The 24075-nt window shown below is 37.7% G+C and overlaps 1 protein-coding gene across 3 annotated transcripts in view; it reads left to right on the plus strand.

Annotated features, from left to right (window-relative positions):
• Nucleotides 1–24075, plus strand: part of Arpp21 (cAMP-regulated phosphoprotein, 21kDa) — a 118386-nt gene that overhangs the window by 22639 nt on the left and 71672 nt on the right. Inside the window, exons 9-13 of one of the 3 annotated variants that reach the window (XM_013027050.1) lie at nucleotides 6481–6589; nucleotides 8464–8565; nucleotides 15135–15172; nucleotides 17022–17081; nucleotides 21569–21798. In XM_013027050.1, coding sequence (XP_012882504.1) covers nucleotides 6481–6589; nucleotides 8464–8565; nucleotides 15135–15172; nucleotides 17022–17081; nucleotides 21569–21798 — 539 coding nt within the window. The remainder of the gene's footprint in view (nucleotides 1–6480; nucleotides 6590–8463; nucleotides 8566–15134; nucleotides 15173–17021; nucleotides 17082–21568; nucleotides 21799–24075) is intronic. The other 2 variants (XM_013027049.1, XM_013027051.1) reach the window with 2 other exon arrangements.

Raw genomic sequence — 24075 nt, forward strand, 5'->3', positions numbered from 1 at the left:
CATCCTCTATACAGTTCATGGATAATAAGAGACACAAACTGAGAATATGTTTCAAGTATTTACTGGTTTATGCTATCTTTACCTTTTCCAATTTTTTTCTTTTATCCTTTCTCCTTACCCCTTTGGGTCTTTTCCCATGTCAGGATCAGTGGGTCTTCTCCTGTAGAGAAGAACAAAGGTCTTCAGGTTGAACGTAATTGTTATTATAATGTTATATTAGCAAATATATTCTCCTGAAGACAAACCAAGAAGGAACAAAACAAAGAGCAGAGAGTGATGTTGTAGGAAGGAAGGAATCTATACTGTAATAAGCCAAGACTAGAAACAGAGAAGAAAATTAAATCTGGTAGTCTTTAAAAGCAGCAGAACAATAGAAAGATTAAGAATTGGTTTGACAAAACAAAATCTCCAAAATGCCCAATTAAGTTGATTATGAAATAATACATGTTAACAAAAGATTATTTTCTAAATATTCAAAATTTAAGAATAATTGTCATAATCCAATGGTTGAATAGTAATCAACTAATAAGTAGTAGAATTAATTTCTTATCCTTCTAAGCTAATAGCTGCCATTATTTTGTTGCTATAAAATAATAGTGCTTATTGTAATATTTATAGATACGTGAAACATTAGAAGTAAATTGCTTCATCCCATCATTCAGAGGTATCTATGGCTAACAGTCCCACCACTATTTTACCTTATAGTTTTTATATAAATACGATCAAGGTATATCTGTGCTTATATAAAGTGGCTTTATGTACCAGCCAACATTACTGGATATTATTTAATAAAACTACATATCTGTAAAATGTACCTTTTACTTGTTCTATACGTCATAGATCCTCATTGCTTTGTGCCTTAGAAAGACAAAGGTTTCTAATCATTCATTTCTATTTCCTTCTGGGTTTATCCTTAGAATCATTTGTCAAAGTAAACTGACATATTTAAGGCCCTTAATTCACATAGCCAAAGTGCTTGCCAGAGTCACAGGGGCCATGCAAGAGATATCTCCTGAGCCAGGCTGACTGTGTTCAACTCATGCAGTTCATAGTCCCAGGTAAAGGAAAGTCAAAGTGTTCTGTTCCTGGTTTCCTCTGCTTATCTTTAAGTCCACTAGAGAACAAGAAAGGAGCATGATGAATTTCACAAAGAGGTGCAAAGTTAGGAATTCAAGCTTGATGAATGCTAACAAAGAGTTTGAGTGCTTAACCACTTCCCATCTTGGATGTGTAAGATATTGTAACATTCATTTAAGTGAGAATGAAATGGTATAAAATGACCAAGAGATAAAGCAGCTTATCTTACATGGGCTGTGACATCAAGCAAGAGCCCTATTCCAAGTCAACCTGTGCGGGGAAAGAAAGTTTGCAAGAGCTCCTCTCAACAGAAAAATTTGGGCATTTTGTAACACATTTGTCATCCCAGCCACTCTGGGAAGCAAGCTGGGGGTGAGAGGATTATGATCCCGTCTCAAAAATAACCAGAGAAAAATATTATTGAGGGAGTAGAGTTCCTGCCTAGCAACTCAGAGTGCAAATCCTAGTCCTGCCCAAAGAAAAGCAAGTAAATACACATTTTCTTAAGAAAGACAGAAGACTTTCTATTTTTAATAAAGATACTAAAATTATAGAAACTTCAATTTTGACTAAAAGAAGAGTGCTACTTGGTTTCTTTATAATTTTACAATTGAAATACCTTTGATAAGTTCCTTAACCATCAAAACATTTGGTCTTTTGGGGCATATAAGTCTTTCTCCACTCAGATGCTTAAGCACACTGAAGATCACTTTTCAATTGCTCATAATGAAATTCAATGATTTTTCTGTGACTCTCAATATTTAGGAGTATATAATTCTCCATGTATATGTAGGAGATAAAATAAGAATAAATATTTAAGGAGGAAAGGAATAAATTTGATCCAAAGAACATAGCAGTAAAGATGAACTATTCCTTCAACTTCAAAAATTTGAGACTGAAAAAAATGGATCATTATGATCATGAGGAGAAGGAGGAAGATAAGTGCTTGTATGTTTCAAGCTTCAAGAGGAAATCTCTAAAATTAGAAATAATACATTGGAAGAAAGTATGTGTTTACCTTCAGCAGCTACACACCACTTTTCACTTCATGAGCTCTTCTAATTTAGGACCCATCATGAGTTAACTTTTCACAGTTATTGTCCAGGGTGCCTAGAAATGTCAGGAAATACTAGCAGTATTCAGATATATGAGCAGTGCATTTCACAGCGGACACAGGTTACACACTGTGGGAAGACATTTTTACCTTGAAAAGAGGAAGGTATTTTCTATTTATATATGCATTACATTTATTTTCTGTGCTTTTTTGGTGACTATAAAGTGAAAGCTAAAAATAGTACTTCGTGGGCTAAATCCACAAGGAAAAGAAAATGTTCATCTATGTGATGTATGGCCATGAGATGTACAGTGAAATCTAGGCATCATCAATTTCATGAATACCATGACCTTTTGTAGCCTTGAGAATATAATATTTTCTTTAGGGTCAGATCCATATGAATACATTCAAAGTACTATACTTCATTTCCATTCTAAATAAAATTCCATTACACATTATTTTAGTTTCATTCATTTTTATGGCTTAGGAATAGTATTCCTGCAGTGTTCAATTAGTTGCAAAAGGAATTTTTAAAGGGTGCATTACTGTTAATTTTCAGTTTAATTATTTACAGTAATTCATCTGTATGCTTTAGTGTGCCTGAGCTTAAACTAAAATTGTACTTTAACTTGAAACCCACAAAGAGTAAACCAAGGGGCTGGGAAGGTGGCTCAGTGGTAGAGTGCTTGCCTTGCATGCCTGAGGTCCTGGGTTCGATTCCTCAGCACCACATAAGCAAAAAGAAAAAAAGCCAGAAGTGGCATTGTGGCTCAAGTGGTAGAGCGCTAGCTTTGAGCTGAAGAGCTGAGGGACAGTGCTCAGGCCCAGAGTTCAGGCCCCACAACTGGACCCCCCCCCAAAAAAAGAGTAAACCAACCTGGGGAAATTTCACTAGTTTTATTGAATTCTCTTATAGCAAGCTTTAAATGTTTTCTTTATGATCGTACTTTTCAGAAAACAGGAAGGGGTTAATCACTTGAACATACTAACTTTTGAAAAAACATTAACAGGACATTGGAAATGCAGCTACTGTGGATACTGACTACTTTGTATCAGTATGAGATACACTTTCTCTAAGTATTTATATTATTTTTGTAACTATTATGTGATTAGCATATTTTCCCAATCTATCCTCATAAGAAACATAAACAGTGCCATAAAGAAGTGGAATTTGAAAAATTCCATTAGTTAAATTAAATAGCAGTACAACATTTGTTTTCTACACACTACATTATCATTAAGTAGTTGCACAAAGGAATTGCCATTTAACAAAACAGTCTGTGAATACAGTGCATCTTATCGATGTCACACCTTTTAACATTCTCACCTACCCCTCCCCTTTACACCTCTTTCTCACTCGTCTTAATTTTGTAGGATGTACATTGAACAGGATATACACTGAACTCTTGACTGCATTCTTCCCCTCCTCTCCTCTTCAGAGTCCACCCCTTTCTCCTTGATCTAATCCTACCCTTTGCAAGTACCCACTTCCTGGTGTTGGGTTTTTGGTGGGCTTTTTGCTGTTGTTGTTGAAATTTTCCTTTTCCTTTCTGAGGAATTACATTATTTGAGTTCTCCCTTGATTCTACCCACTTTCAGTTAGTATATTCATTAAATAAATGTATTTTAAAATTAGGAGAGCAGAGATTTCCATGCCTAAATCCTGCCCTTCCCAAGACAGCCTCAGATGTAAACATAGATAGATAGATAAATAGATAGATAGATCAATTTTGTCAAAATAAAACATAAATCTAATCTTCCTTCTGTTCTAAAATTAACTTATATTCCTATCAAACTCTCATGTTCTGTTTTGTAATTACAGAATTTATGACCTCATATCTCCTTCCTATCTGTCTCTGAATGATGTGATTTAAAAGGGACTATGCTAAATATTCATCCATCCACACATAGATTAATTACTTTGCTCAGCTGAATGTGACCCATGTGTCAAGCATAGATATGACCACTTAAAACTAAGTGTTTGAAAGAAACAAAGAGCTACCCACGTGAAAGTTAAAGTTGAGTTGCAGTTTGAATCCTAAATTCTCATTCTAGTGTTTCTGGTCTTTAAAAAAAGCAACTTTTTATTGTAAAGGCGATGTACAGAAGGGTTACAGTTACATAAGTCAGGCATTGAGTACATGTCTTTTTTGAATAGTGTCATTTCTTCCCTCTGTTTCTGATCTTTAAAGAAATTAGATGAAACAAATTTCACCTTATGCTTATAAATCAAAATGTCCACATTCTTACATAAGTAGAATCAGACACTTAGAAACAAATTTTTAAAAAGTACATGTAAATTTAAAGAAATTATTTCGATTGCTGCAGTTTGTCAGATACATAGCCTAGGGATGTTTGAGGAGACATAATTAACATTGACACAACCTAATTAACATTGATACAATCCACATCTTTATTTAAATCAGCTTCCTAATTTTACTTGCAATGAAAAATTATGTACCAGCAATGAAGTATTGATTTCAAATATAGGGAGGCTAGAAAATTCTGGAGAATTGTTATCATTTAAAGGTACATATGATACAATTCAAGGATTTACAGTATCCTATGTCATTGAGATACATTGTGACAAATCTGAACCAAATGTTCCATTTCTCTACCACAAATGGCTCCTTCTTTATAAAGTGAAATTTTATTCATTCTGTCCTAAACCATGCTATCACATTCAGATTTTTCTGCTTTATATTTTATTACATTTTATTCTTGGTGGAAAATGTCTTCATTTATCTCTAAGATGATGTAATGAGGTGAGATTTGAGTATCTCATACCTACTGTGTGCCATAGACCAAGGGATCTATTGACCATCCCTATGGGCATTTGCCCAGGCTTTTTTTAGGTCAAAAGAAATATTGAGAGTGTTTTCTGTCCTTCGTCTTTCAAAAAGGAAAAGAAGATTTATTTCTACTGCACCCAACTTTTACCACCAGAACTGCAACAATGATGCTGGCAACAAAAGCTGGCATGATCTCAGATTTCTGCTAGTGCCTGTTAGACTTCACAATTAATTCTTGTGTGTGCATTTAAGGAAACAGTGCTTCTCATGACTAGCTGACATATACACTGGAGCCACTGCTTTTGTTTCCCAGTGCTGTTTTCTTATGTTGGAGCTGTAAGAGAAGGACATTTGCAGACCACAGGGATTGTAAAGCAGCCCTCCTGTCTACTGTCAAAATGATCCCAGCAGGGAAGAAATCCTCTGAGTTTCAGAGGACACCAGACAGAACACAGAAACTCTTCGGAGAGTCACAATTACTAGTGCTTTGAATCTGGGGACAGACATTTCAATATTTCTGGTGTGGATGAATCCAACCAAGTTCTGTGTGCCTAGTCATAATCATGGGAAAATGACAAGGAAATAGAATAATTTCCTTTAATAATACCAAATACGAGAATCTTAAGAAAACAATCATCTCATTGATAGTGAGTCCTTGCTAACATTTTCCCTATTCCAATTAGTCATTGAGTTGTTTAACCTGAGTATCTCCAATCCTAAACTGATTTGGAAGCCCTTGGTCAAGAATGTCTGAATGGCCGAGTGCCGGTGTTTCAAGCCTGTAATCCTAGCTACTCAGGAGGCTGAGATCTGAGGATCACCGTTCAAAGCCAGCCCAGGCAGGAAAGTCTGTAAGACTCTTATCTCCAGAAATCCAGAAGTGCCGCTGTGGCTCAAACGGTAGAGTGTTCGCCTTAAGCTGAAGGGCTGATGGATAGGGCCCAAGCCCAGAGTTCAAGCCCCATGACCAAAAAAAAAAAAGAATTTCTGAATGTACTGGACCCAGATTCCAGAGCCATTGTCTTGGGAGAAAGAAATCATTTTGAAGTGATCTTCTCTCTCTACAGCTCCAGAAGACTCTTGAGACAGGGCCAGAACAGTACTTTCCATTTCTATGCATTTATGAGTCTGGTTTGTGATCTACAGGGTGTAGATATGAATGGAAATTAATTTGAATTCAGGAGTAACCAAGCTTAAAATAACTAGAGGAAAACAGCCAAGCCATATAGCTATACATCTACGTCTATATCTATTTGTCTGCCTATCTTTCTATCTGTCTAGCTAAGCCTTTTAAATTTATTTCAGCTGTAGCCCTGTTGATGAACACACAGCAAACCAGCTTCAAAATTCAAAAGGGACAAAAGTGTTGTAACAAACAGTATTTGGGAAGTGACATTGTCTACTTGCCAGCAACACTAAACATCAGAGCCTTTGTAAACTCTTTTTTAAAAAACAAAATACCAGTTTAGGGGGGAAAAAGACACTAAGAAATAACTTTAATCACAGGGGTGGGGGAAAAAAGCCTTTTTTTATTGATATGTTTTACTTTGCTGGCAGACCAGAGCAAAGGTTTTGTGAACATTTAAAAGATGAAAAAGGTGAAGAATCCCAGAAGCGGTTTATCTTGAAGCGAGATAACTCTAGTATTGATAAAGAAGACAATCAGGTTGGTTCTCAAGTTTGAGAGTGGCTGACATTGTTGTTTTTGAAGGTGGGCTGACTGATGTTTTTGTCATTCCTCTGTGGTCCCCTCCTGCCTTCCCTACCCTCCTGCTCTGACACTACCACCCTCTCTCCATCCCCTTGGCTCCCCTGGCTTCCCCCTTTGGCATTGATGGGTAGCCAGAAACCATGTCCTGGTTGCTTTAGCAATGGCTCTGTGCTGGGCTGCATGGGTGGTGCTTGGTGCAGTACTTGCTGCATGCTATGGGGAGGTGCGGGATGCTGCTCACAGCTGTGGGGTAAGCTTGTCAGCTGCATTTCCAGATGTCTGTGTAACTCTGCCAGTCGCTCCACTCCCTACAGCTCTGTCCTTCCGTTGTGCACAAATTGAGTTGGATTATCATACGGACTGATGACCCCACCGGTGTAGCTGTAAAGAACAAACCTTGTTATGGTGAGGACAGGTGGATTTTGCAACTATCCTAAAATAAGTCTTCTCACACACACACACACACACACACACGCACACACACACACACACACAATCGAGTTTATGGTTTAGTCACCCAGCCTTCTTTCCATCTTTTCTGGTCCATGTAAAATTGTCTGCTTGTTCTGCATGAGGTGTAGCCAAACTTTATTCATGTGCAATGTGCTTGTGACAAAACACTCTGTTGATCTAGAAGAGCCTGGATCATGGTACTTGGCCCAGGATAAGGAAAGTTTGCTGATCTCATCTCTAGATATGGGGTGTGGTATCCAGAGTGAGGAAAAAGAAAATCTTAGAAAATGCAAGGGAAAACAAATTCTAAATGGTCATAAGAACAATAGAAAGCCACATAAATGCCACAGCAATTACACTTTGTGTCTAACACTCAGAAATAGATATTTTTGAAGTGACTTTGCTTTATCATTCTTAAAGGTAAGACAATCTGCATCTCACTCAGGATCTCTTCTTAATTGCTCTCTCTGAGTCACTATGAGCCACAGTGTGCATCTCTGACGAACTTTTTAATGAAATTTGTTCATCGCTTTCACCTTTTTTTCCCTCCCACCACCATATCACAGCCACTGAGTTGCACTGTGGCTCGTGTTTCACTATAAAATCTGTGCCTGTGTTGAGTACTTAGCAGGGTGTCTGGTGCATGGACGGATGAATGTGGTAAAGTGCAGGGCATGAGGTCAAGAATGGCCATGGTTAGACAGGAGGGTAGTGGAGATGCAGGAAATGGCTCAGATGAGAGGAAGAAGAAGAGCAGTCCTCATGCTGGGTTCTTTGAGTTGTTTTCACTTTGTCTGAATTGACCCTGATCAACAAATAGATATAAGTTGTAGTCATAAGGCCCTTCTTCCTGTATCAACCTGTTCACAAGACCATTGGTCAAATAAAAAAGCACCGCCGCTTGGGAGACAGTAAAATGATGTCCACATGATCTTCCATTTTGTCCCCTACGTAAGGTGCTAATGGGCTCACTTGCTCGTTCTCCTATCCCCAAGTTTTCAAAGCTATTTCTTCCCCATGTCCCTCACTGCTTTCTTCTGAGGAGTCAAAAACACACCGGCTAGAAAATGAGACAGAATCCTTACCTGGGAAGGTTGTATATTCTCAGGACTTGTGCCGCATTCAGGTACACTCATATAGGCACACCTGAGCTACTCTTCTACAGCAAGGGAACTACCACAAGCAACAAAACACACCCCATCATTGCATGCTATGTCCACATGGTCCATGTCCCCCTCACTCAGCCTCCTCAGGGACAGAGAGGGTGAGACTTGTCACACTCCAGTTGTTTAAATGAGCATTTAATATTCTCAGCTGACAGTTGTTTTTTAACAACTCAACTTGGATAACCCTCCTGATTTCTTTTCTCTGTTCAGCAAAACAGAATGCATCCATTTAGAGATGACAGACGAAGTAAATCAATTGAAGAGAGAGAAGAGGAGTATCAGAGAGTGAGGGAGAGAATATTTGCACATGATGTGAGTAGTTGTTTTAATTGCCTCTTTAGTCTGGGCCTTCCATCAGCAGAAAGGCAGCCTCATTCCCCAGACAGGGATCTGGCAGGGAGGACAGAGGCTGGAGCCAGGGAGCAGCAAATCAAACTGCAGCAGCAAAGGAAAAGTGTTTCTGGAAGAGGAGTCAGTTCAGGGAAATGCTGGAAAATGAGCCAATGGTCTGATCAGGGTGTGATCAGTATCAAAGTAGAGAGGCAACATTTTGGTCAGTAAAATGGACCTTCCATACAGAGAGAGAATGACAGATTGCGTAAATACCTACACAACCACATTAGGCCACAGAGAACTCATTTGTGGATTAACAAATGTCCCATTATGCAAAAGAAGGAATTACAAAGAAAGAGTCTGTTGCTCACACACACGTACACTTACATACATCTACAAATATATAGTACTTTCAGAGTCCTTTGCAAATATGGACACTTTGTTACAGTGAAGTTAGTAATGCTCAATCCCCTATTCCTCAATTTCATATCAAATAAAATATGCAAACAATTTGTCAAGGGAATATTCAAAAAAATAATTTCTTTTGATCAAATTCTAACAAAGAAAACATGGTTAGGATTTTATTTTTACTTTTTATCCTCTAGGGTCAAGATAAAGTGTAATTATGTTAAATAAAATCCAAAAGGAGTTTTTTAAGGCTATATTTAACATGAAAGTTAAAAGGACAAGCAATCTCCACAGAGCTTTCTATTCCCCCTAATTCATTAGAGCTTTCGCATATAGTCTGTGTACTTCCCTCAGCAAAAGCAGACATGTGGGCTACTTGGTGAGGCACCAAGTGCAGCATTCCACTTCCAAACCTCTGTAATTTGCCCTTGAGGGGGCCTCATACTAAGCCAGCCTCAGGCCTGGGTGTCAATGCTAGACTTGGAGGACTACTGCTCTGGGGGTTGACCAAGAGTTCTAGATCACCTAGCTGGTGCTGAGGCTGAAATCTAAAGCTATCTAAGAGTCAGCCTCTTACAGTTCTACATTGTTTCCCTCTCCTATCCACCTTCCCTTTCTTGAATACTCTAAATTACAATTTTAATTATTGAATATTCTGACCCAGAGCTCTGAAATTAGTGGATAGGGAGAAAGGGAGTTGGAGATTGCCATCACTAGCAATCTGGATGCAATTTTAGGAGATTCTACTTGGACTCATCATGGTCAGGCCTTTTGGAAGGTGCAAAGCACAGCCTGATACATGTTGGACCTTTAATTGTATTTGCCTGATATCAGGATGGAATGATGAAAAAGTCTACTCTCCTCGTGAGAGGTTGAGGCTTTAGAGGGGAGGGATGGGGTACATCATCATTCTTTTCTGAACATGTTTTTAGAGAGCACTTTTTTTTTTTGGTCGGTCGTGGGGCTTGAACTCTGGGCTTGGGCGTTATCCCTCAGCTCTTCAGCTCAAGGTGAGTGCTCTATCACTTAAGCCACTTTTGGTTTTCTAGTGATTTATTGGAGATAAGAGTCTCACAGACTTGCCTTGCCCAGGCTGGCTTTGAACTGTGATCCTCAGATCTCAGCCTCCTGAGTAGCTAGGATTACAGGCATGAGCCACCGGTGCCCGGCTTAGAGAGAACTTTTTATTGAAAATTATTTCACCTTTTAATCTTATACCCACTCTTAATTCCTCATGCATGCACAAACATACATTAAAAACATTGACATACTGGTTTGGGTAAGCCAAGAAATTTATGAATCTTTATGATATAAAACAAATACTAATCACACAGAAAATCACACACATAGCCTTATGGGTTTTTTTGTTTCTTTTTTTAATTAATATCATTAAGTAGTTATACAAAGGAGTTGCCATCTTGAGTGCCTTCCTGGTATGAAGATGATCCAGGTACTGCTTCCTGATTGGCTGCTTTTCATGTCCTGTCCATGGAAAGGTCTCACAGGAAGAAGGGGTTGGCTGACTTCTCTTGCACTCTTGAACCTGAATTCTAAATTTGAGCACTGAGGTAAACACAGTACTTTGACTTTCAATGGCCACATTGCTTTTCTACAAAATGCAAATGGCTGTGTACCCTGCAAAAGCAGGCTTCAGTGTGAGAATGTTAAAAGGCTCAACTGTTGCCAAGCCTTTCTGTTCCATGATATCAGCTGGCAGCCATCTTTAATGTGATATGACTTCTGTCCTCTGTACAAACAAGGATTTGAGTTGCTCTGGTAGGGTTTTTACTGGCCAACACATGTGACTTTGCATATTCAAATGGGAGGCCAGTCTATTCCTGGGACTACATTTAATACAGCATTGTAGGGCAGGGTTTAAAATTGGAATCCTACATTCAAAATACGGTAATAGAAGAGATCCCAGAATTAACTGAAGCCTCTATCATTTGTGATATGCTATGAGCACATGTGTGCGTGTTTCTAAAGGAATATTCCTTATATTTATCATATTCTGCTAACACTTAAAATCCTAAGAAGGTGGAAAGTGGGGAAGCCCAGTGTCTTTCTCCCTGGGTAGCTCTGTTAAGAGTTGGCAGCAGCCAGAAGCAGGTGGCCCATGCCTGTAATCCTAGCTACTAAGGAGGCTGAGCTCTGAGAACTGAAGTTCAAAGCCAGCATAGGCAGGAAAATACGGGAGACTCTTATCTCCAATTAACCACCAGAAAACCAGAAGTGGTGCTGAGGCTGGGAAGAGCCAAAGCCCAGAGTTCAAGCTCCACAACCAACATAAATAAATAAATAAATAAAGAGTTAGCAGCAGTACCACTGGTATTCTTGGTAAAGCTATGTTATTGTGTATGACAAAGTATCTCAAGATTTAGCTGCTTAAGCAACTAAACCAATGAATATAAAACATTTATTATCTCAAAGTTTCTTGTGCAGGCCTGTAGGAAGGGCTTGGCAGATGTCTCTGGTGCAAAGCCTCTAATCAGATGTTGGCCTTAACCTGTCAGCTGGGGCTATTGCTATTTACAGACCAGGCTTCATTATCTGTGTCTAGGCTCATTCACGTGGTGAACGGTGATCCTCCAGGACAATAATCAGAAGATCTCTGATCTCTGCCATTGGTTGCCTTCCTGACATGGCAACCACTTGATCAGGAGAAAATGATTTACTAGGGAAAGAGACTGAGCCCAAGATGGCAGTCACATACATTAATTTGGAGAATGATATACCTTGGCTTCTGCTGAATTCTATTTGACATCCAAAACAATGTCAGAACAAAGCTCTATACAGCAAGTTCCCTTGGCCTCCTCCCTGCCTCCCCCAAGGCTGGGAACATAAAGAAAAGGGATGACTAGAGATAACCCTATATTAACAAGATACTTTCTACATCCTCGGTTAACTCACATTCTCAAGGACAACATGGCAAAATGAACTTTCTTGAATCTACACAACTCTTCCTCATGATTTACATAACTGTAGCACATTGAAAGACTTTAATCAGGGAATTTCTACAACTCCAAATGGTCACTATCTCTGCCTAGATTGTTGAGGCACAACAAACAAAATCATTATTTTCAAGATGATAACTAATGTATATTAAGTTGATTACAAAACATATGCAAAGGATCCAGCATATGGATAATGAATTCAGAGAAGTCTAATATTTTTTTTTCTTAACCAGTGTTATTTAATTTGTTCATAATATAAAAATAAACTGGGCTGGGAAGATGGCTCAGTGGTAGAGCGCTTGACTTGCATGCCTGAGGCCCTGGGTTCGATTCCTCAGCACCACATAAGCAAAAAGAAAAAAGCCGGAAGTGGCGCTGTGGCTCAAGTGGTAGAGCGCTAGCCTTGAGCTGAAGAGCTGAGGGACAGCCCAGGCCCAGAGTTCAGGCCCCACAACTGGCCCAAAAAAACAAATAATATAAAAATAAACTAAGAAAATCAGCTTTGCTGGTCAATTAGCTTAGGCATAACAGGTTGAAATAGGTTGAACAGGTTCAAACAGGTAGAATACAACAGGTTCAAACAGTTTGAAACATTGAATAATTATATGTCTAGTTTCTGCTAGTTGAAATAACAATAGAGATTTCAGAGATTCCAGTATTTGGAATTTAGCAAACGTGGATTGATTTTAAAATTAGAATTGTTCTTGAATGTTTCCAAATGAATCTTTTGTCAGAGTGTCTAAAAGAGTATGTGTGTGTATGTGTGTGTGTGCATGTGTGTACATGTGTGCCCATGCAAATGCTTTCTTATATAGGCACACAAAATATGTGGAAAACATATTTCAAATCCGGTTTGAGAATCTGGGTATCTTGAAATAAGACTATTATTTGAGAACTAAATATTTATACATCAGAATACAGATCAACTCATTTTTCAACTTATAAGTATCTGTTGTCAGCCATTCTGGAAATAATCCTTTTTCTTTGGTAATTATTTCAGCTTATTTGATGGTCAGTTTGATGTGATATATACTAACTCTGAAAGGGTTGTATTAATAAAGGTGTATATTTGAGAAAGGTATGTTTTTCCTGGAGGGAAACTACACAGGCTATTTATGTGTCACTAGGAGCTCAGAGAGACCTATCCCACACTGACTCCTCTCACTTTGTCTGGAGTACCTCCTGCTGAGAACTTCTGGTAGAGCCTATAATGCCCTGGAGAGGCATTTATAGGTGGAAGGGGGGAGGAGATAAGATACAGGGAAGAATTCTGCAACCCATTAGGCAAAAAATGTTTCTCTCTTATAAAGAAAGGAGCCTTTTATATCTGGGAATGCATATAAGTGACAGCTTTAAATGTTGTACTTAATTACTGTGACAATTTTTATCTTTCTCTGCTATTAAATGTGCAAGTTATTAATACCCTTTTCTAAAATTTATTTTCACCAACGACTGAATCATGGCCATAAATGTCACTTCACGATTTTTGAAAATGTAGGGAAGAGGTGATGAGATGATTTCTTAGACCCTTCTCACAAAAATCTAAAGAAAAGTCTTGAGAGAGAATTTGTGAAAGAATATCTTTGATTTGCTGGTATCTTAACATTTTAATACAAAGAGTTTTAGTAGCTTATTCTACCCCCACCCAAATGCTGTTAGATATAACCAGTCTGAAAAGGTCAGTGTATCTTTGATCAACTTCTTTAAAAGAGTGGATTTTTCAACCATTCCAATACTAGTCACAGCATTATAAACCTAATTGACTTCTATCCAGCTAGAAGAGTTGAGAGGCAGCAAAAGTATTGGACTAAGAATGGCCACCTGAAACAGCCTCATTTTCTTCTATGACTTTATCAGGTAGTAAATTCAAACTGGGGGAAATGAAGACAACACTTGTAGCTGAGAATTCAAAAAAGGTCTTTGCAGGAACAAGGTTGATGCATCTTTTGTTTGTTTCTCTTTCTCTGTATAAAAGTCCAACTGAGAAAGCTATTTGTGAAGGCTTTCTCATTCAATTAGCAGCTTTTACTTTCTGTTCGGTAAGGGTCCTACACACGTGACATTTGAGAACCATGTTGACTACAGAAAGATAAAAGCAGAAAACCACTAGAGACCCTTACTGCTGTGCTCAGACCAGAGAAGAAAACACTAGTCTTAAATTGAGGCCTTTGGCTGGGTGCAAAGAAGTGATTTCTCTAGCAAAATGAAGAACCCCCAAACTTCTGCTTGCCTCTTGTTTTTGTCTTAAAATAGACCTGGATATCCTCTTCAATTCCTGAATGGGTCATTTATCCATCACTTAGAAAGCATCTACACATCTGATACCATTCCTCTTTGTTTGTGTGTATCTAACACTTTGGACATAAAATGGTTTTATCTCAAACTTTGTATCTTATTCTACAGACAGCACTGTGTTTGGTGGAGAATTTTCTTTTTCTTTGGTTGACATTTGGTTCGAACCACCTTTCTTCAGTATGAAATGATTATGGAATTGTATCTTGCTCTGCATTGTGTATTAAACACAGGATATGAGATAAAGGAATATGAAGTGAACAGTTGTGTAAAAGAAAGCCATTTGCTTTCTGTTTGAAGGGCCTAGAAAAACCAGAGTTTGATCATGCTTCCCTAATTAGCTTCATTTGTTAAAACTTGCCTTCTGCTCACCCCCTTATGTAAGATTAATGATGGGTTTAGTTCTGAGAGACTTGTAGCCTCTCTCTTTCTTTCAGCAGAGAGTCTCAGTTCGAAGCAGTGAGGACAGAATCATGGCCTCCTCATGCTCTCGCCCTTGGGTGGCCTGTGTCAAGTTTGCATGTCTGCTTTGAGTTTTTTGTGGGGCCCTGCCTTTGGCTTTTGTTCCTGGCTGCACTTGGCAGCTCCATCTGACTTGTATGTTTCTCCAGCAGTTTTCATTCACATCACTTCTGACCTTGATGCTGACCAGGGCTTAATCTATTTAAATCTGAACATGCCTTGATGACAAAAACTACCTGTTCTGCATGAGAATTGGTTGATCTTTAAACTCAAATGCTAACCTACTTTTTCCTTTTTTTATTTCTTTCTTTTGTACATAAGTTTCTTACTCCTTTTCTCCTAGGAGGGGGGAAGTGGTTTTAATTCAGGAATAGAGTTGGGATCCCTCAGCACACCCGAACATCTGATACAACTCCTTTTTTTATTTTTCAGTCAGTTTGCTCCCAGGAAAGTCTTTATATGGAAAACAGGTAAAATGAAATTTTCTTTTTGATATCATTAAATAGTCTGTCATGTGTGTTCTGTATACTCCCACACACATATATATTTCATATATATATTTCATATATATATATATGTGTGCTTGAATATATGTATAAGTAAATACATATATCTATCATATATACCTATATATTCACACATATGTGTTATTTAATATGTCTAAAGGTACTGAATTTGGGGAAAAAGTTCTTTGAGTTACTTCCAGACAGAGAATTAAACAATTTCCTTATTTAAAGTCTCAACCAAAGTATAATTCTTTTTACCTTTATCTGGTATTAAAAGAAAGAATTGTCAAGAACTCACAGGAATGAACAGTTTTTATTGGTTTATTTAAAAGGCTGCTACAAGTACTTCAGTATTTGATAATGTTGACCACTTCTTTATATAGTTATAGAGGTAATAGTGGGAAAACCTTTTCCAAAGTTTCTCTTTCTAAACTATTAATCTTTAACAACAGCTAGCATGAAAATCTTGCCTGAAATGGTTTGGATTTAGAGTATAACCAACTTAAGGTTTACTGAAAGGGAGAAAATGAGATATAAAGAGGATTAAAGTTTATAGGATACCTTGTGGATAAAAGCAGACATATTTCAAATATAACATATGTACTTTAAAAATTATTCTAGATGAATATATATTAAAATATTTCACTGGTTTATTCACAGATATCTAAGACATGAATGAAGGTTAAGATATAAAAGAATTCATCTTTACTTTAACTATCACATTTTTTATATGAATCATTATTGGTAACTTGTTTAGAAATATAGTTCTGGTAAAGAAAGCTGTTGTTGATTTTACTTTAGGTGTCAACTTAATAAGTATCTCTCTAAAATGGATTAAAATGGAACTGGTGAAATACCAGTAAGTACATAGAGAAATTTAAACTTGTATTTTTGAAAAAAGTGATCTTAAAAAGTCAACATTCATATTAGCAGTTAGAAATCTTCAAGTAACTAAATTCTAAGAGAAAGACTGTTTTAGAGGACAAAATGAAATTACAAAACAAGGCCATATAAGAGATTTTAAAAACTCTAAATCTTCACACAGATTTAGGCACATATCCCAGGATAAGAGTAATAGGGGGAATCCATGAGAATTAATATCTTTACAATGATTCTGAAAGCATTTCAAATTCTATGTCCACACTAAAAATGCTAAGTGCTGGCCTACAGTTCAATAATTGGGATCCTTATTCTTCCTATCATTTTCCCCACCTCAATCCCTAATCCTATTCATTTATATTTAAGCATCTGGTATATTCAAGTTGGAATTTCAGCAATATCATAATAATTGATCACACATATCTATCTACCTATTTATCTATCTATGTATGTGTGTATACATATATATACACATATCAATATATGATGTATAAACAAGACTTGATTTGGTCCCAAGAAAAATTAACCTGAAAACCTCCTTGTAAAAATTAATTTTACTTGGATACTTGCTTCTGGAATCTTTATTTTCTGCTGGACAGAAACGATTTTAATAAAACTTTATTTTTATCTGGATTGCAAAATCACAACTTGTCTATTTAATTAAATTTCTATTATACACATATCAATTTCTTTAGCTCTCTCTCCCCATCTTTTACCCAACTTCTACTTTCTCTTTCCGCAAGTGTAGGGACAAAGATCTTAACCCTTTGATGCTGCCAATCACTAATTTTATTACACTAAAATTTAACATACAAGGAAGATGATATAGAGGATTTATTTACAAGAAAGTTATCATTATAGTAGAGTACATGTCCATTTGACATATGGCATTACTTAGGTTTCATATCATAAAAATCATGTTTTTCATTTCCAGTAGGCTCTTGGAAGACAGTACCATATGCAATGAGATCTATAAGAAAAGACAGCTTTTTCGGTTGGTATTGTTTACTTTCTTTAAACTGTGTTTTCAGATTATGTGGTGAAATCCATGTTAAATATAAGTGTATTACTGTAAAAATATTTCCTTTCATGGAAAAAATATTGTTCAGTCCTCTCCTGACAGTTTGTTACACAGCCAGTGTGGAGCCATATTGGATAATATGGAATATCGGGCTTGAAAGCTTGTATATACTTCTTCAGGCTTCTTCCTGAGTGTCTGCTTTTGGAGGGCTAACTCTGGCTGCACACTGGTGTAAGATTTCCAGATCTATTGTGGTGATTATACTGAGTTAAAATGTTTCTGGCAGGATGAAATTATGCATTTATAGCCATTACTAGAAAATAAATCAATGATAACTCTATTTGGATAGCTGAATTTTAAATCACTACTTCCATCATAATATTTTTAAATATTTCCAAAAGAAACTACAAAGTTCCTCCAAATTATAATGAGCAAGGAGTACTATAAATATACTCATTATCTAATGTGTATATTAAATGTATTGACTAATGTATGAATAGTAGGATTTATCTCTGTAAGAGGAAAGACAAGATGAAACTCTTGCTGGCTTTAAAGATAGAAAACCCTTTTTTAAAAATGTGCTTAAAAGTACTTTTGCAGTCAATTTGAAATTTGAATGCCTCCATTAAGAATGCAGTCAATTTGAAATCTGATGCCACCATTAAAAACTTATCATAAGGGCTGGGAATGTGACTTAGTGGTGGAATGGTTGCCCAGCATGCATGAAGCTCTAGGTTTGATTCCTCAATACCACATAAACAGAAAAGGCCAGAAGTGGTACTGTAGCTCAAGTGGTAGAGTGCTAGCCTTGAGCACAGAGAGGCTCAGGAACAGTGTCCTGGCCCTGAGTTCAAGCCCCAGGACTGCCACCATCCCTGCCACGCCCCCTACCCCAAAAAAGAGTAAGCCAGGCTAATTGACTCATGTTTGTAATCCCAGCTATTTAAAAGGCAGAGATTTGTGAAGTCTGAGGCCAGCCAAGGCAAAAAGTTAGTGAAATAACATCTCAACAAACAAGCTAGGCATAGTGATACCTAACTATCATACTAGCTGCACATGAGAAATGGGTAGGAGGATGGAGATCCAAACCCAAGGGGATGCGAGTGAGTTAAGGAACATGAGAATTTACCTGAAAAATAATTAAAGTCAACAAGGTCTGAGAGCTGAGGGCATTGCTGAAGTGGTAGAGTCTGTATAGCAAGCAGAGTTCAAACTTCAATACCAACAAAATAATAAAGATTAAAAAATAAAAGATGGATATTTTTCAACTTCTTTTGCTTTACTAAATCAAATTACATAGTCTAACTTCCCATAATTTTAGACATTTTTTCATACTTGATTATTAAAGAGATAGCCTTGCATTTCTCTTTTAAAAAGAAAGAGGGAAAAATTAAGTTTATCATTATCCCTGCAACTCACATACTTCAACCTAGTTTGTTTAAGCAGATACAGAAAACATACATATTCTTGACTTTAAGTTAGTTTTATATAGCCCCCCCCAATAGCCTTCTAGAAGAGCTAGACTCAAGTCAGCCATCCAAAATATTAGTCCTATCACCCACCAAAATCAAGCAAAGAAACCAGAAAGGCAACTTAGCACAAAACCAGCGACATAATTGTAAAGGCAATTCTAAGTATAAATCATTCATTGCTTGGGCAATAAATAATGATACAATGTACAGAAGTGAAGGAAAATAAATGCTATCAGTTGTAAATCAGCAGAGAAACAGAACTCAGGGTATATGCTTGAGGACCAAATTTAATAACTAGTGCTTGCATGATAACTAGAATTACACCTCAGCCTCAGTTCCAATAACCAATCTTCTCCTGGATCCCCGTTGGAAAGATTTTTGAATGCAGGAAGATGGGTATGGACTTGAGCCTATGTTTTGTTTGATATTTGTGATTCTGTACTAAACACAAATAGGTAGAGAACCTCAGCTAGACCTTGTTGAAAGGAACATTACCTAGAGAAGTAAAAAGTATATTTCAATGTGCACATATCTAGAAATCATAAAATAAAATGGGATAGAGTAAATTTCCTTCATGCTAACTCCCTAAAGCAGTAATTTAATTCTGTCTGTTAAAACAGGCAAATCATGATTTGGGACAATGATTTGAGCTGGCAGAATAGACATTAAGAAGCTAAGGCCTAAATAATTTTTTAAAAAAGCAAGAAAAAAAAGAAGAAGCTAAGGTCATTGAGCAGGGTATTCAATGAAAGCAACACACACACACACAAGTTTAGAAAAAGCTCTAGTCCAAAGGGTATACACCATGACCTAGTACCTTATACCCCCTAAAAATGGTAACTACCACTTTGACTATTAGGATCTCAGCTCTACTGTTACAAGTCCAGATTCCTCTCATGAAATACTAAAGTCATGGAAGAAAGAGAACTAAAACAGAATAAAGATGGAATAAGGGTCTCCCCAGCCCCATGTGGACACCTTTCTTCTGTGGCATTCTACATGATGAATCTAAGGACAAGTGTTTTCTATAATAACTATCCTGATTGGCTACAGAGGAGATTAGTGCCATGTCTTGGTCCATCCAGTGTAGCAAAAAATGATCTAGCCCAAGCTAAAACTGAGTCAGTGTAATCAGAATTAAAAAAACACAAAGTTGGATTTGCACAGTGGAAGAAAACCCAAGAATGGAACAGGAAACTCTGGAAGAGACCGATTTTATACATCCTGCCTCCTGTGGCTTTCTTAAATTTCAGAAGAGTATCAAGAGGTAAAGTCATGTGTTGTTGGTAAGAGTGCTTCCTTCTGTAGGCAGGTCTCTTCACAAGTAGTCATTGTTTCTGATTTCTGAGAGCAGAGACTGTAAGAAAATATTGAAGAGCTCACAGGGTATGGAAGATTTCATCTATTTCCACCTTTCCAGTGGTTTCTGTTTTCCAAGTTTTCTGTTCTTTGTCCTATCTGCTTTTATAAGCTTCCCTTTATATATTAGTTATTTCATTTTATTTTCTCTTGGATCTATTTAACTTCTCAAATGTTCCTAGAAGTTTAGTAAAGCAAAGTTGGAGCAAAACCTACTGTTTATGTGTACTTTTTGTACAATTTGGCAGATTGGTGCTCTGTCCTTTGTGCTGCTGATGCACATGTGTGATATTTGATTCAATAATTCAATGTGAAGCAAGGCATGTGGGGCTCAGGCCAGAAATCCTAGCTTATATAGGAGTCTGAGATTGAAGGAATGCAGTTCAAAACCAACCTAGGAAGGGAAGGCCATGAAACCAATTGGATACAATAGTTTTTGTGTTGGTGCTTAATTAGCACCAAAAACCTGTAGGTAGAGCTGTGGCTCAAGAGGTAAAAATCCCAACCTTGAGCTGCCTGGGGCAGTGCCAAGGCCCTGGGCTCAAACCTTCCACATGAAAGAGTTCAATGTGTTACATTACCTATTGATATCAAATTAGGGGTCACATTTCTTGCGCATGATTAATTTCCCCTCCATTTATGTATAATCCACAAGAATCATAGGGTGCTTTAATTATGGATTTATTTTCATGTGCAGAAAAAAAAGAAATTGGAAATATCAACAAAGTAAGTCCTTAAGCAGATTGGAAAGCAATGAAAATGCAAATTGAGTCACATTTCCAAATAGAGCACATTCAGTTTTGCATACTGCTTAAAGACACTCTGGAATCCGTGAAATTCACTTCTGTCTACTGGAATCTTTCCAGTACACCAATGTCTTTCTCTTTGAATTTGGAAAGAATGAATTCTTTCACATAATGGTATGTCGAGTATTTCCATTGATTGCCTGGGAAAGTTTTGGATTTCTCTAGAACGTTGGCTCTGTAGTTTTGATAAGCTTTAATGTGAGTAGCATTAAAACCCCATTCCCTTCGACCATGAAGGCTAAACTGACTGGGCAATGTCCTTACTATGGGCTGATAGAGTAAATTCTGTAATTTCTAGTCTGTCTGTCAAAGCCTTGGTAAATTCAAATATCACATAGATTATAAAGATGGAAAATGAATTAATAAATAGTCTGTCTAGACCTTGTACAATTTTTTTCAGGACAATCATTTCACACTGAAGAGAAAGAAGGGCTCTTCTTTAGTGGGAATTACTTTTAGACTCATTAACTATGATAATAACTTCTGAATATCATTGTTTACTTGAGTCAGGAGAACTTATCCCCTTATCCTCTCTCCAGGAGATAATGACTACATTTTATACCATGTCTGTCTAGTTTGTTTCTCCATCCCTGGCAGAGGAATCATGTGACATTTCTAGGTTTGACTTTTCTGTTGGTAGTGTTTGTGTTGTATGTGGTGCGGTATCTGTCTATCCATCATCAGGATATCAGTAGCCTATTTGTGGGGACACTTGGGTTCATTAAAGATGATGAATAGAAGGGTCCTGTGTAAGATAACCCTCCAAGAGTGCCGTGAGTGACATAGCCCTGTTCCCGTGTATCTTTCTGGTGCTATGCTCCAGGGGCAACAGAGACAGCTCAGGGAGGACATCAGGGAGTCGGCAAAGCAGCTCAGAGAACGAACTCAAGTGGTCTGACCACCACAGGGCCTGGAGCAGCACAGACTCTGACAGCTCTAACCGCAACCTACGGCCTACCATGACTAAGACGGCGAGTTTTGGGGGCATCACGGTGCTGACCAGGGGTGACAGCGCATCCAGTACCAGGAGTGCCGGGAAGCTGTCCAAAACAGGTATTTAGTACTATATGGGTTCATGTATTGGTTTTTTGCTTTGTTCTGTTTTGCTTTTTATGGTCGGTCATGGGGCTTGAACTCTGGGCCTGAGTGCTGTCCCTCAGCTCTTCAGCCTAAGACAAGCACTCTACCACTTGAGCCACAGCACTACTCCCAGTTTTCTGGTGGCTTATTGGAGATAAGAGTCTCATGGACTTTCCTGTCCAGGCTGGCTTTGAACCACGATCCTCAGATCTCAGCCTCCTGAGTAGCTAGGATTATAGGCCTGAACCACCAGCACCCAGTTGGCATTTTTTATTTTTAATTTATCCAAATTGTAGCAGTGTCTTTGACTTTAAATGAGTTGTTAGCCATGATGCAGATTGCTCTATGTTCTGGGAAGGAGAATGCTAGTTATTATATAGCTTAGTACATCCTTCTAGCCATGTGCCTGTCTCAAATTATTAAACTCTCTAGCACTCAGTTTCCTTATTTAAAAATAATGCAGACTATTGAAAAAGTGGAACTCGGACTCATTTCAGTAGTGTTTAATCACCTAAGTTCCTTTGCTTACATTTTCCCAGTAAAGTTTAAATTAGATGACTTTTGTGATTTATTCCATGCAGCCTCCTGAAAGACAATTATACTATTGGTAGGCTTATCTCTTACATTAGTATAATGTTGGTATGACAGTGAGCATATGCTTTTACTTATACATACCCGTGTCCTCATCTGAGATTTGATGATGAAAGTGTTGAGAAGGCTGAAAGTCTCAATATACACCAAGCTATTCTTTCTCATCTTTCTTTATGCCATTTGATGTTTTCATTCCTTCCTAGCAAAAGGGAAAAAATGACTCTAAGAGAGGTCTAGAGTGTCTGTGTTGATAGATGCAAGTATCTTTTTCTGTCCCCCTCATTTTTTGTTGGTTGGTTGGTTGGTTGTGGTGTCCCTCTACCTCTCCTTTCTCAAAGGTGATAGGCTGATATAAGTAATTGAAGTAGCATAACTGTTCCTGAGGAGATGAGGGTTAATGGTCTAGTAGAACTGTTCACTTGAAGCAGCTTGAAACTGATGGATAAAATACATTTTATTGTCTCAGAAAAGCAGAATCACTGGCTTTGGCTAGACTGGGGGGGGTTCAGAACTCTGTATGATATGTATGTGCTGGTGGAGCACTCATGGGTCTAGAGTGATAGATAAATGAGAGACTGGTGCAGAACACTGTAGGGAAGGGAAAATCCTGATCAGAGTATGGATGGGGCAGCATTGGATTAAAGACTTTCCTAGCCACACTCATTTTGGGTCTCATCATTCATGATGGTGGTCCTTTAACTTAATTATGTCATAGACAGATTCCTCCTGAGAAATGATCTCATATTTTCCTACATAGGAAGGAAATAAATAGCATTTAGTCAAGTCCCTAACAATGAACTCTGTGAAGAGTTACAGGTAGGCTCCTTCTTTCTTCTTGCTAGTTCCATTCACTAGTTTGTTGAGCTTTGGTTTTCTTAATTCTAATTAATTGCTCTCCTACCCGCTACTGAAGCAGCTGAAATCAAGTCAATCCAAATGCACTCTGGTACACTTGAGCTCTTGTAAACTAAGTAAGGTTAAATAGTTTGCAATCTTAACATGCAGAAACCAAGTATCTTAAGTGGTGCACTTACAAATTCCAGCACACCAAAAGAGCTCTTAAGATTTTAATCATCATTGTCTCCCATGTACTAATTCCCAGTCACTTCCTAAGCAAAGCTCTTTGGGAACATTTAAGACCCTCCAAAACTGCTCAAATGCCATGTTCTTTAAAGGATGATTAGGGATTGTTAGATACTCCAGACATTTTTTTTTTTACTCCTAACTTAAGTGTCACCATCTGAAAGCTTGTCAAGGTGTAGGCATGGAAAGGGGAAAGGAAATTAAGGGAGATCACCATAGGATATCAAAAAAAACTTAAAAGTTTCCACAGGGATTGATGGAGTGATGCTCTAGCCTTGCTGCTATATACTTCAGAGCATCACAATGTTCTGATGTCTTGCCTCTTTGTTCACAAGAGAATTACAAACTCTTTTTTAAGCCATTCCAGAAATCAAGTCTAGCGTGTGACATTTAAGCTACGTTTCCTCCTTTTCTAATTACAGAGGTTCTAGCTTGAGTGGGATAATAGTGAAACTTGTTCTGTCTTCAAATGATGCTTTCCTTTATTTTCATTAAAAAGCCCCTTCTTAGATCTGAACAAATATCTGTGTGTGTGTGTGTGTGTGTGTGTGTGTGTGTGTGTGTGTGTGTGTGTGT

Source organism: Dipodomys ordii, unplaced genomic scaffold (genome assembly GCF_000151885.1).
Source record: "Dipodomys ordii isolate 6190 unplaced genomic scaffold, Dord_2.0 Scaffold99, whole genome shotgun sequence".
NCBI classification, from domain to species: Eukaryota; Metazoa; Chordata; class Mammalia; order Rodentia; family Heteromyidae; genus Dipodomys; species Dipodomys ordii.